This window comes from Chaetodon trifascialis, chromosome 10 (assembly GCF_039877785.1).
Source record: "Chaetodon trifascialis isolate fChaTrf1 chromosome 10, fChaTrf1.hap1, whole genome shotgun sequence".
NCBI lineage: Eukaryota > Metazoa > Chordata > Actinopteri > Chaetodontiformes > Chaetodontidae > Chaetodon > Chaetodon trifascialis.
The window spans coordinates 10,097,856-10,111,427 of NC_092065.1; the positions used below are offsets into that span (position 1 = coordinate 10,097,856).

Here is a 13,572-nt window from a genome sequence, read left to right on the forward strand (position 1 = left end):
GAGTCCTACACACCATCAAGCCCCTCCTGCTGCAGAGAGAAGCTCAGACTGATGCATGTGGATGGACGGACTCCATGTTTCCCTGAATTATTCACCACCTCACTGAAGGGCTGCAGTTTGTCAGCCTCCAGAGCAGCGTGTTGGACACACTGCAGAGCAGCACAGGCAGTAATATCACCTTTCCTGTTCACTCCATGCACCTCTGATTCAGATCTAACTGCAGGTCAGAGGACCTCCATCAGCTCTCTCATCACCCCTTGAATGTGAGGTTCAACAGTCAGGCAACTATTGGTGAATTCTTCCCTTTGAAACAGAGTAATTTAGCACTTTCTGTTCATACTACTGAATGCATGTGTGCAAACCAACATACAGACTCCTCTGTGCACGTGGCATCTAGATATCAATATGTCAAAATAAAGTAAGTATACTGACATTTTTGCAACATATTTATATTATTTTGCCAGATGTTCACTTAGTTTTTGCCCTTCAACAGTCCCTTAGTTTATTAACATTCATCAAGCAGGATTAACAGGTAGAAATCACCATCTGCTTCAAATTTTCGACTTAATTCTTTCTTGTCGTGGTAATCAAAGTAATGCTTCATTAGCCCAGCTTTTATGAAATTGGTTAAACCTAAGCAAACTCATCTTAATCTGTCAAATCGCCATTGCGTGCTTTCAGTGGATGTCATCATCACAGAACAAAGCTGCATTCAGGTTCTACTTTGTAAAGTCAGTGTTTCAGCCGTGCCCCTTTGACAGTTCCTTGTTATAATGCAGGAATCCGATCTTTTTCTAAGGCTGCACTTATTATGAGTTACATCAAGTATTTGATTGAAATGAACGGTCTATGTAACCTTCAGTGCTTTCGTTCAGTGATTTTCGAGCAAAGTGAAATACTAATAACCAGGAAATACATGACTTTAAAGGTAGCAGGACCTCTTGCCACCAGCATTTGTTCTAAATTCAAACTTTCATTACAATCATTTCTGTTTTAAAACTCCAACACACTCCAGAGTTAAACAGTATTGATTTGTCACGTGATTAGACTTAATGCAGGAGCTGGGTCAATAGCTGAATGTGTTGCATGTAACATTATTGACCTCAGCTGTGCAGAGGAGGACACGCTGAGGGAAAACAGGGTGTGCCGCCAGTGTAATATTCCACTATTACAGGCCTTACAGTCTCATGGTGTGTTTCTCCTTACAGTCATGCTTCTGATCTTTCTTTTTCCCGCACAATTCAAAGCGTGAGCTGCTGCTGAAAGATTTAATAGGTTCATCACACTTTTATGCAGCCACACGACCCCTCGGTGCAGGTTTTACACTGCGTATTAAAGTCAGGACTCCTTGTGGAAGACAGACAATGATGGTGGTTTGTTGGGATGTAAACTCCAGTAAAAGCATTAACATTTCCTCTCCCTTTACCAATTACCAGCTCGCAGGTCCAATACTTTCCCCTGGACTCCAGAGACCTCAGCCATTGATTTACTAATGAGGAACGTGGAGAGAATAGGAGATGCATGACGCTGATTGGAGAAGGTGTTTAACTGGTTATGTAGCCTGCGTTTGGCCACTGAGGACAAGTAACCTTCAAATAAACAGCTGAACATACTACAGTATATCACCTCAACACAAGATCACTAAGAATGACAAGAACATGACTTTTGGTTGTTTTTGGATTTTTTTTATAAAATGATATGAGTATTTTTATAACACCTTTTGACATCAACATACCTCTTCATTAAACACAATATTAGAAGCCATAAAATCACATTTATCTGTTTTACATAAACCTCAGGCACAAAGCCATAATAGCATCTTTTGGTCATCTTAAACATTCTTATATATTCATATATTTTAAACATCCTTGCAGATTTCATACAGCAAATGAAGAAAAGTGTTCAAAGAGCAAAGTAAGTCAGGTGGAAGAGCCATCTATTAATTCATGTGGTCCACTCAAACGTGACGATATCAAAGTGTCAATAAAGTACTTTTGGTGACAATGAGAACAACCAAGAAACACCAAGAGATCACGAAAACCTGGTTGTTCATATACAGTACTGCATTCCTCGCTGAATCATGAGCACTAAAGCTGGATTCTCCAGACACTAGTAATTTGTTAAAACACACACCTTAATGTTGATCATCACATGACTCCAAAACAATTACAGTTAGATACAGCAAGCCAGCGTTACATTACAAAACAGAATGTGATGGGTGGCGGCTGGTACACAGAAGTTATTGCAGTGCACACCAAACATCAATAATCAATGTCTTCTGAGCAATCGCCTTCAAAACTTTTTTGATTGGTCTCACATCACGACTGGAACCTGGTTATGAAAGTTCATTTTATTAGCTATAATGGCAGAAGACACTTATCTAAGAACAAAGCAGCAGGCTGAATGAGGACTATCAATGGCTGTGAGGCGGCTGCATCTGAAACATTGATCTGAGCAAATTCATGCAAACAAACACACACTAAAACTCTACGGTTCAACTTCACTCACGCTATTTTTGTCATAGTGTATTATAGGCCTCGCTTGAGAAGAAGAAGACCTTTTTTGCAAGCAGACATCTCCCTGAAAAGGTACTGTCCATGAAAAATATGGCCTTTTATATTAATGTTAACACAGATCAACGACCCAAAATCCACAATAGTCTCACAGAAACAGTATACAGGTATATACAGTACATAAAACACATTTGAGAAACAGAATAGAATCTTGTTTTAGAATACTTATAGTTTCAGTGCAATCAGAGTGGTATTTCAGAGAAAGACCCTATATGATGGTCAACTGCAGTGTCATCTGGCTCATGTTGTTCAAGTAGATTGATGAGGTTTGGGTGCCTGTGAAGTACAACATAGGCCTGCAGTTTTCTTTGCAACCGCTCTCTGTGGAGTGAAGCCCTACAGTCGGTGGATGTGATGAGAAACATGTGAGAATCTAGTGAGGATTGTTCTGCATTGCAACTATTTCTTTACACTGGCTTTTTGAAACTAGTAACCGTTTTCACTTGAATACACAGAATGGATTTAAATATCTAAGATGATGCTTATTTGTGCAATCCGTGATGGAGAGTCCGTTTTTGCAAGCAGACTCACCACAGCTGTCTGGTTTAAGAGTAGCCACGCTCAGCATACATCTTTCCTGCTGGCTCCTGCACATACTCCTCCGTCTTATCCCAGTCCTGCACCCAACCTCCGTTGAGCTGTGCAGTGGCCCCGTAGCTTTTAGCCGGGCCGCCCATGGCGCCGTACCCCTGCGTGATGTCGCCGGTCTCTTCGGCCAGCTCATCCTCATCAATGAAGCCACACTTCTCATCGCTGGTTTCTTCGGGGTCGGCCCATGGCTGCTTCTCTCCAGATGCAAAGAGCCCGTAAAACACCACGCCCCCATAATGCACGAGGGAAGCGATGAGGAAGACATACTGCCACTCTTCTCTGGTCTGGAGATAGAAAAGAGTTGAAGCCAGGCTGAGTCACTTCTATAAGGCCCTGATGATGTCTTTATATCAACTGAGTCCTTATCCTGACGAGAGGGCTGCTAAACTCTGTGCCAACAGTTTTTGACTGTGCTCTTCCACACTGGTTGGAAAAACTTGTGCATCAGGATTTGGCGCAACATTTGAATCAACATCTGATGATAGTTGTGGGGTTGTTGAGTCATGTTGCCAGACCACAGTCACTGACATATGATCAAACTACACCCACTCCGTCCTGAGGAAGCAGACTAGCGGAGTTTTAAAGACACAGTGAAGTGAAAAATACACTTTCAAAGCTCTCATCATGTTTCTCTCTTGGTCATTTATCTCTTGCTACATGCTAAATGTGTGTCCAAAAAGCCATTTTTTGGAATATTTTCATAACAAAATGCCTCGTGAAAAAACATAAAAATACTTAGAACTTAGAGTTAAATAAATTCATCCAATCCGAAAGTGATTCAGGGCACCTGGCAAACCCGTCCATCACATCAAAACACACTTGACGTAATATCATAAGAGGTATGTTTGTTTGCATTTCCAAATGATGTGGTTGAGGTCAAAATTATTCATTAACCCTCATCTTCCCCCTGATCTAACAAGATGAGGGAATTACAGATGAAGGTGAGCAGTCCCACAGCTCCATCGCTCCACAGCTCTGTAACAAGCTGCATTCATGAAGCCACGTTTGAGTGATCCAATAAAATCTGCAAGATTTGATTTAATTCCCTCTCGTAACTAAACTCCACCCACATATTCTGAACATGAAAAGCTAAAGATGCTTTAGCTGCGCTTTCAGTGTGACTTAAAACTCACGACATGCACCTCCCAATGTTTTTCCTCCAATCTTTCCCTTTGACTGCTTAGTTAACATTTGTTTTAAATATTTCATGTTACAGAGACATGCTCGAGGTTTGAAACCACTTTTCAGGGGCTTTAAAAGTTCCTATCTGCATTGACATTCACATCAGTGTATAAATAGAAATGACTCACCTTGTTCTTAGTCATGGCTCCCACTATTAGAGGGCAGACCATCCCTGACAAGGTACCCACACCGTTGGATATGCCCATGAGGATGCTGGCATAGCGGGGGGCAATGTCTAGATGGTTGACATTGAAACCTACAGCAGCAAAGAGGGAATTTTATGAGTTTGCTCATTTGATTGGCCAGAATTTGATCTAGAATCCATTGTTTCAAGACTCACCTGATATTGCAAATCCGCTAAAACCCACCGCCAGGACTAAGAAAGAGATGGCCACACCCTTACTGTGAGAATAACCAACCACTAATAAGAGAGTGGCCTCCATACCGAACCCTAAAAACAAGAAGAGTTGATGATGGACCGATGAGGAAACTCCCAGGATATAATGACTGGGATCTGACCATCAAAGCCTTACCTCCACAGTTCATGATTTTCCGGACCATAGTGGTGGACATGATGTTGTGGGTCCGCAGGTAGTCTGCTAATTGGCCTCCCAAGGGCACGATGATGGTCATGACCAAGTGAGGGAGTGCTGACAGTATTCCAACCTGAGAAACCATCAAACACTTGTCTAAAGCAAATGTGACAGCGACAAAGAAACTGTCATAACAGAAGTGATTGTTTCTTCTCAGAGCCAATCTTTGCGTCCGGCTCAACCTCTGACTCCAGAATCACATCCGAGCAATAATTCACCTGTAGTAATCACAGCAGCAGCCCAAAGCTGCTTACACCTGCCAGACCAGCCTGATTCATGCTTCACACGCCAGAGAAGGTGAACATTATGAAATTTTTAAGAATAACTGGAATCTGTTGCTTTGTCTGTCACTCGTGGAGGGTAGAACAGTTTATGTAATCAGTGTTTAAATCTGTTTGTGAAACGTGTCAAAGAGGTGAGATTATTCCATTTATTTATTTTAATGATTCCACAAAATACTCAACTTGAATCAAAATCATTTCTTCCATCTGACAGACTGACAGACCGCCAGACCGACAGACCGACTGACCGAATGACCGACTGACCGACTGACTGACTGACTGACTGAATGACTGACTGACTGACTGACTGACTGACTGACTGACTGACTGACTGACTGACTGACTGACTGACACACATTCACACTAACAGTCTAACCACATTTTGCTCTCCATAACTAACGACAACAACAGTGGAATTGTGGTAAAAGAGATGTTATTGCATGCAAGTAAAACACTTAAACACTAATTACAAAGTGGGAAAGCACATGAAATGCATGCTGGGAGTTTTCCCTCATACTACTAATTACTGGACACTATTTGTTAGGATCAGCTCACCTGTCTGTCCCTAGTGTTTTTCTTTTCCCCTTTCCCTTCGTGATTTTTGTTTGTCTGAGGCTGCGTGTGGTCTCCTCCACTCTCTGCTGTCTCCTGCCTAATCACCTGTGCACCTGCTTCACATCAGGCTCATCAGACCAGCAGTATGCAAGCCGGGCTTCCTTCACCGCTGGTTGCCAGTTTGTCCTGATTCCTCCTGTGTCAAGCGTTTCCCCTTTGCCTGCAGCCTCAACTCCCATTTTTTTCCAAACCAGAAGTTTGAGTTTTTTGTCTATAAACTGTTTTATTCTCACTTTGTCTGTGCTCACAGTCCATGATGACTCCTCTCGGTGTGGATGGCCCCAAAGGTGGCCTTATCCTCAATCCTCAGTGTCTTGCTATGTCTCGTTACTCTTCCTACCATTTGAGTGTGTGTGTGTGTGTGTGTGTGTGTGTGTGTGTATTTCAGCGTGTGTGTTAGTACATACGAAGGGTGGGAGGGATAGGTTTTTAATGTTGTTCTGTTTTTATTTATATTGTTTTTAACCCTTGTAAAGCACTTTGTGTTGCATTTCATTATGTATGAAAAGTGCTATATAAATAAAGATTGATTGATTGATTGATTGATTGATTGATTGATTGATTGATTGATTGATTGATTGATTGATTGATTGATTGATTGATTGATTGATTGATTTGAGTCCAGTCAACTTTCTAAGTGAACACTTAACACTATTCACTTAAGGATGAATCTAATAATGGGTTTTAAACCTACAACAACTGATTTTTTGGGTCACTTGTTTGCAGCGGAGGTTGTGAGCATGACTTTGACATTTCATCACCTTTTAACTTGAGAAGTCAGACTCGCAAACAGTCCCTTATTTACACATCCAGCAGGTACTGATAAAAATGATCATTCATTTGGAGTCGTGTTTCTGGCTACCTGGTGAATGTAAGCCCAATGTTCACTCTCTTTTTTGCTCTGTTTTTGGTCTCCACCATCTTCTGAAGGAAATATCTGCATCTATAGCTGCTAAATGCTTCACTATGTTCAACAGCAAGTCACTGGTTTGTTAGTTTAGAGTTTAGTTTTAGAGTGTTTTCAGTGAAATTTCAGAAAATCTTTTAGGGCTGACACCAGGCACTTTAAGGGATTGACTTACCTTACTGATTTCAAAGCCAAACACCTCTTCAAAGTATGCAGGCTGGCTGATGAGAAGCAGATAAAAGGTCCAGCTCCTGCAGAAGTTGGCCACGATGATTGCATAGACGGGCATGGAGGAGAAGAATTTCCTCCAGGGGGTCTTGAATTTCTGTTAAAGCAAACAGAGAATCAGCTGGATATACAGCACTTGACCAGATGTTCAAAATCAAAGGACGCAGATTCAGAACTCACTTCCATTGCACCCATCAGCTGGGCACTTTCACCGATGCTCTCCTCGATGTAACGCCGCTCCTCATCAGTGATGGTCGGGTGCTCTGCTGGACTCTCATAAGACACTAAGATCCAGAACATGTACCAGAATATCCCAAAGCATCCTGAAAAATTTAAGAATCAAACACTTCAGTACAATCTCAGTGCAAAGTTTTCAGAACTACCAAGTACATCAGGCTGAAATCTGGGAATATGTGTAGTAAATAATGTAATAATGAATCTGGGACTTTACTGTTTCACTCAATGTAAATATGAAACAGGTTCAATGATGATAATACAGTATGATGCTGTCAATGAGGAATCAGATGATTTTCCAGCCTTAAAGATACTGAAGAGGAATTAAAAGAGGAAAAGCGTTTGGTAAAGCTAGACAATGTGAAACCAAACAGATGATTGATTGTAGGTTGAAGCCAGTTAATAATAGGGTTAACAGTAAAGGCTAAAATGTTTTAGACATAGCAATACCTGTCTACAGTTTGCTAATATTAGCCACCATAAGCTACTGGTCACAGACTTTTCATGAGTAAGAAAGAGATCGTATTGTTTCTTCTTTTAAAAGTTACATAGCTTCACTTAAAGGTGTTAAAATAAAATCAGCCAGTGAGACTCACCGTACACATAGAAGACAGAGGACCACCCTGTGTACTGGACCAGGATCCCAGCCAGAGGCATGGCTATCACTGCACCGGCGTAGGATCCTGAACAAGACAAAACGTTAGGACCGAGCAGAATCTGATCCTGACTGTTACCCAGAGAGCACTGTTGCCCCAGTGTTTAGTGACAAACGTGCTCAGCACATCTCTACATACATTTTAGCACTAATATTTTGTCATTCTAAACCTGCCTTTCTGTGCATGAAGTAATACGATGATAACATCTGTATATCACAGAAATGTGACTGTGTGTGTAGGTTGTATACCACAGAAGGAGATGGTTGCCAGACGACTTCTTTCCAGCGGTGGAGCCCATTTACTCCAGATGCCGTGGCAGGCTGGATAAGTCACTCCCTGCACAGTGAAAAGTGACATTGCAGTCACAGTATGAACACACAAGGATCAGTTTCCATTCACTTTAATGTTTCTCTGTTTCAGGCAAATAATCTTCCTGTAAACTGTTTGATTTACTAAATTCACCCATACATTTTGCATTCATTTTCCCGCTTTCAGTCAACAGAATTCACAGGTGAAGGTATTCTGCTTGATTGACGTAGTCTGATCTCATTTGTCAGACGTGGAAGACAAATTGTAGTTAATAACAAACAAACCGACATGCATTGTAGCTGACCTTTCAAATGGAGACTAATGGGTGAGGTGTGAGTCAGTGCAAATTCAAGCTGACTACCCACTTCATGAAAAAAAAAACTGAATTGCTCCCATTAAATCTTCATTACACACTAAGTGGCATACAATCAACTATTGATAGACACAAATTGCTGGGGCTTGCAGTGGGAGACACCCTGAAATGCTAATGTTTAATTTGCAGTAATAAGTCGATGGGCGCTGAACACAGGCGGCTCCCCCTCTCATTGGCCAGGAGCTGCTATTGAAACGACAGCATGCAGCAAAACAAAATAACAAAAGAGGATGACCTTCAGTCTGATAATAGCACCTCTCTCTGAAATCTTGTCCTTTCGGTTGAGCTGTGGGAGCCGCCTGCATCAAGTGGTTCCTCTCTTTTGTTCTGTGTTTCTGTGTGAACATGAAGCTGTTGTCGCCAGCTAAACCAACACACATAAGCCCTGCTATTCAGGATTTTATGCTGTTTGTGGATTAATCTGACAATTGCATGTATTATGAATGGAACTTCTACATAATGGCCTTCATTTTCAAGTGCAAATTCAAACACAAAGCCAGGGAGCCCAGTACGAACAGAGGATTTCTGTAAAACGTGGTCAAACACAGAATGTCAGGACAATTTCATTAGGGGTCGAGTTTCGCTCTCGGCTTGATAATGAGGCATCATTTTTGAGTCTTTTAAAGGTCAGGGTGTGATGTGCAAAGAGTGCATCAGTACCTCCACCAGCCCTTGTAATATCCTCACAAAGATGACACATCCATAGTGCACCCGGGCGGCAGAGGGAATGAACATGTTCAGGGTGGATGTCAGCACGATGGCAGCCCCAAAAACTCTGGATAAACAGCATGTTTGGATGTTATTTGTCAGAATATTATCAAAACAAGATCATTTTTATTCAACCAGATACAAAACAGCTGTATTGCTCTATTCCAAGCCCCTCAAAGAGATTAATAACATAAAGTAAGAAATAAAAAACGCTATAGGATGTACATTGTTGCTATGTAGTGGAGAATAAACACTGATAAGGGAGATAAATCAACCCTAATTGGATGGTGCGCACGCATGCACACACACACACACACACACACACACACACACACACACACACACACACACACACACACACACACACACACAGGCAGTGATTCAGTTTCCAGGGGAGAGAGGACAGGAGGTGTTTGCAGCAGAAGGCGCAGTGGGCTCAGCTGACTTGGCATGATGAAGCTCTTCAAAGATTTGCATCTTATTTAGGCTCCATTTCCCTCATGAAATATCTAACAATCTGATCATGTTGATGCACAAGAATTTATTCTTCTTGTTCTCTGTCTTTATCTCCTCCATTAGCATCACTGTTGTTTTTATATCATTTTCTAATCGGGATTTTGGAGTTTTGCGGTTATAATTTGTATTCTTCTACAGTTTTTACAAACTCATTGTTTGTTTTTTTGTTGCATAATTGTTTCGCTCCTTTTTGTCCCAATTGTCGCTGAATCAGTTGTTGGTGAAATAATGTGGTGTAGAGGCAGTACAGCCTTTGAAATCATACTGCAATCATTACTCAGAACCGCATTTCACACACAGGGCTTTGGCTGATGTGGTTGCCATGCCTCTGAACATAAAGGATTAGACATGGTGGTCCCACGGGAGCTCATTAACATGAGGAGGCACGCCTGGTGGGCATCAGCCAAATCCCCAGTTTATCTGCTGTAAGGTCAGACCCCTTTTCTTCAAGCCATGAGACCGACTCTGACTGACCAGCACAAATGTCCCACCTACATTAGGACAGGAACGCGTCCACTGCAGGACAACTGATATTTAGGCACATTTCTTCCCACCCCGCACTCATTATTTGTTATTTCGAGAAATGATGGAGCGCAGTTACCTGTTTGCAGCCAGTCTGGAGGAGATATACCCTCCTGGGATCTGAGTAACTATGTAGCCCCAGAAGAAGGATCCATGAATCATCCCCACGGTCTCAGGGTCCCAGTTGAATTTCGCTTTCTTTCAGACACGCAAAAATAAAGACACGCTGTAATTACTTTTCCACTTTCCTCCGGTAAAAAAGTGCAAATTTAATTCGTTAAAAGGGTAATGAAAATGCTTTGCATAATACTGTTAATGGAACATATTCTTTGAAAGATGTGATTTCATTTGATGCTTTAATGCCATTGCAGTACACCAGCATGCACCCAGTTTACACACGTGGGTATATAAAGTAATCGATCAGCTGATTGTGACGCAAAATAAGCAGATTTTCAAAATAAAAATAAAATAAACTGCACTAATTTGCTTCTACTTACTATAATATACAAGCCGAACACCTGGAATACAATTTAAAAGTACACCTACACCCAACTGAGGCTCTCCAAGGTGTGTTTAACCAAAACCTATGGCTGTCTCAAACGTGGGGGCTGGTGGGGAGTGACGGGGCGGGCTTTACAGGCACCTCTTTGATGATGATCTTGCCGTTTTGATGGATCGTGCTGTTGTTAACCATGCTGACGATGGCCACACCCAAGTTACACCGGATACCGAAGGAGATGCAGAAGCCGATCCCGCTCAGCATGGCGATGATGTATCTGCGCGGAAGCCCGAAGCATGTGCAGTCGCACAGGGGCGTCTTCCGCTCCTGCCCCTCCGTGGGTCTCCCATCCTCCGTCAGCTCGATCGTCTCACCTGTCTGCTGCCGCTTTTCCAGCCTCCTGCACGACAAGCCGATGACATGCTCGTTTTTATAAGGTTAAAAAGTCGTGTTGGATATATGAAATCAGACATTCAGGCAGCTTAAAAAGAAGCACCAGCGACGACTAACTGAGCGGAAAATGTCTGATTTCTTTATTATTATTATTTTTGCCAAAAAGAAAAAAAGAAAAAAGAAAAAAAATCCTATGTAGGCATAATGCATTTAATCAGGCTGTCTGCACTTTGTACTACAGGATAATAAGCTTTCTTCTTCACTTTGTGCTCTCTCAGCGCCAGGCCTCCACAGCATCCTTATTTTCTTCTTTTTAATGTGGCTCAGGCCCCTCAAAGCCTTCACTTAAAGTCAAACAGCGTTTTTATTCCTCCTTTCGATCCCTGCGGAAATTCTCCACCTTCCTGTTAAAGAAAGGCTCGTTGGTAAACGAAGAGAAAATGACCTTAATACCGCATTGCAGCAATATCAGCATCTATCGCCGTTTAGAGATAATTCTGCCTTTTTTTTTTTACTTGTTTTAATTAGCTCTCGTAAATTTGCCATTTTGCTTTGACTTGCGCTTGAAATTTGAGCCCAGAAACGTAAGGCTCGTTTAAAAACCAAACGTTGAAATGTGAAGGCCTCATCCGGTGCAATAACAGGCCCTCCGCAGCTCCACAGCTCAAATGAAACCAACAGATTTTCTTTTTCCTCTTCCACAGATTTGAGTCACCTTCCTGCGTTGCACCTTGGATTCAAGTTCAACAGCTGAAAGCCATTTTAGGAGCGAAAACACAAACGAATAAGACGTGTGCCTGCGCAAACGCTCGTCTGAAATATGTGGATTTTATAAGAGCTGCGTGTTTCCACAAGATTTACGCTGAACAAAAAAAAATCGTTTTTCTGCCTTAATATTCTACCAATAGTCATTTTATTCGCACTTTCAATGAAAATTAAAACATAATTCAATTGAATGCATCCTGCACATCCTGTGCCCCTTCTCTGATTTTAAACTCTTTGATTTACAGTAATTATCGGGTTTCTCTTGAACTACGTTTCATTTAGGTCCTTGACAGTGCGAAGAATATAGGAAGTCAATTGATATGAAGTCCATCGATCTTGAATTAATACAGATGGATACATAAGGTAATAGATATCCTCCGACCTTGTGTCACGACTCGCTCTGTTTCATTAATTATTAAAAAACACCCACAGCTGCTGGTGGAGGGGATCATCCTCCAGGGAAATATCTGATCCTTAAATATTCGGGCCACACGACTCTGCTTCCAGCATCCTGTCCCTGATTCTGCTCATAAAGAAGAGATTTCCCTGCTGAGTTCGTTGTAATTCGCTAATAAGCGCATTTGAAGGCAGCGCACGTTTTATGTGTGATGTTCACATCTGGATATATTGTATTTTTAATTTCTCATAAATAAGTAGAATCATTGTGCTTAAAAAACACGCAGAAATGGGAATTTCTTCGCCTTACCTGTACAGGTTCCCGAGGGCCTTTCCTGCGAATTGTTTTAGTCCCTCTTTAGAGGCAGGGAGGGCTTTCTCCTTTCCTGGCTCCATATCCAAATTATCTTCAAAAATTCTATAATACTACAGCAAATGAAAGTGCCGCATTAATGAGCATATTGTTAAGGTATTAATCCAAATAACGGGCCTCGGTCTTTTCAGCAGAAAACGTCTCGATGTCCCGAAAAGATCAGGGAGAAAATGGAGAAAGAGGGGAAACACGCTCAGTGTGAAAGGGCTGCTTTCACAGTCACAAAACAGCAGTCAAATAAATCCGCTTTTGCCTTGCGCAATGTTAATCCATGCAGTGCCATCTTAAGATCCAGTCAGCGATAAGAAAACAGCAAAACAGACAATAAAAAGTTGTTTTTTTTATAGTGTTCTTCGAGATATCAGCAGGAAAGATGTTGAGCCGATGCAGGTTCGCGGAGCTCCGGTCTAATCTGAGGTGAGGATCTCCGGTGAGGCAGCAGCCGGAGGAGGTTTCAGCACCGCGGACAGCGCGCAGCTCATCTACCTGTCAGCGGCTCCGTGCAGCGCCCCTCCTCCCTCCGCTCCGCTCCGCTCCTCTCATTCAATTACTCCCTCAAAATCTGTCACCGCGACAATCGCCAACATGCATAAACCCCCCTTCAGTTATATATAACAGAAGAGAAAAGAATTTCAGGATGAGCTCCGACCACTTATAAATCACTTGCTGCAGCAGGCACAAAGCAACAATCCCCCCACCCCCACCCCACCCTCCCTCCACATCCGGTTGTTTCTCTGTTTTAGTTTGACCTGCAGCGTTTACAGACAGTGTTCAAACTTCAGGGACAAATGTGCTTTTTCGCTTTTTCGTGTTTTCACGAAATTGAGTAAACTGAGGACTGTAATACTTCTCACTGAA

At 42.1% G+C, this 13,572-nt stretch overlaps 1 protein-coding gene across 2 annotated transcripts; it reads right to left on the bottom strand.

Annotated features, from left to right (window-relative positions):
* Nucleotides 1–1,672: 1,672 nt before the first annotated feature.
* slc17a6a (solute carrier family 17 member 6a) lies at nucleotides 1,673–13,410 on the bottom strand. 2 transcript variants are annotated; one of them, XM_070971728.1, is made up of 13 exons: nucleotides 12,652–13,410; nucleotides 10,932–11,187; nucleotides 10,368–10,486; nucleotides 9,203–9,317; nucleotides 8,109–8,196; nucleotides 7,801–7,887; nucleotides 7,151–7,293; nucleotides 6,918–7,067; nucleotides 4,880–5,012; nucleotides 4,687–4,797; nucleotides 4,475–4,602; nucleotides 3,105–3,448; nucleotides 1,673–2,909 (listed from the first exon to the last, which is right to left on the bottom strand). In XM_070971728.1, exons 1-12 carry the CDS (start codon nucleotides 12,735–12,737, stop codon nucleotides 3,119–3,121), a joined length of 1,746 nt encoding a protein of 581 aa, XP_070827829.1. In that variant the 5' UTR covers nucleotides 12,738–13,410; the 3' UTR covers nucleotides 1,673–2,909; nucleotides 3,105–3,118. The 2 variants fall into 2 exon arrangements, with proteins under 2 accessions (XP_070827829.1, XP_070827828.1); XM_070971727.1 differs by having other exon boundaries at nucleotides 1,673–3,448; nucleotides 12,652–13,401.
* Between the last annotated feature and the right edge of the window lie 162 nt (nucleotides 13,411–13,572).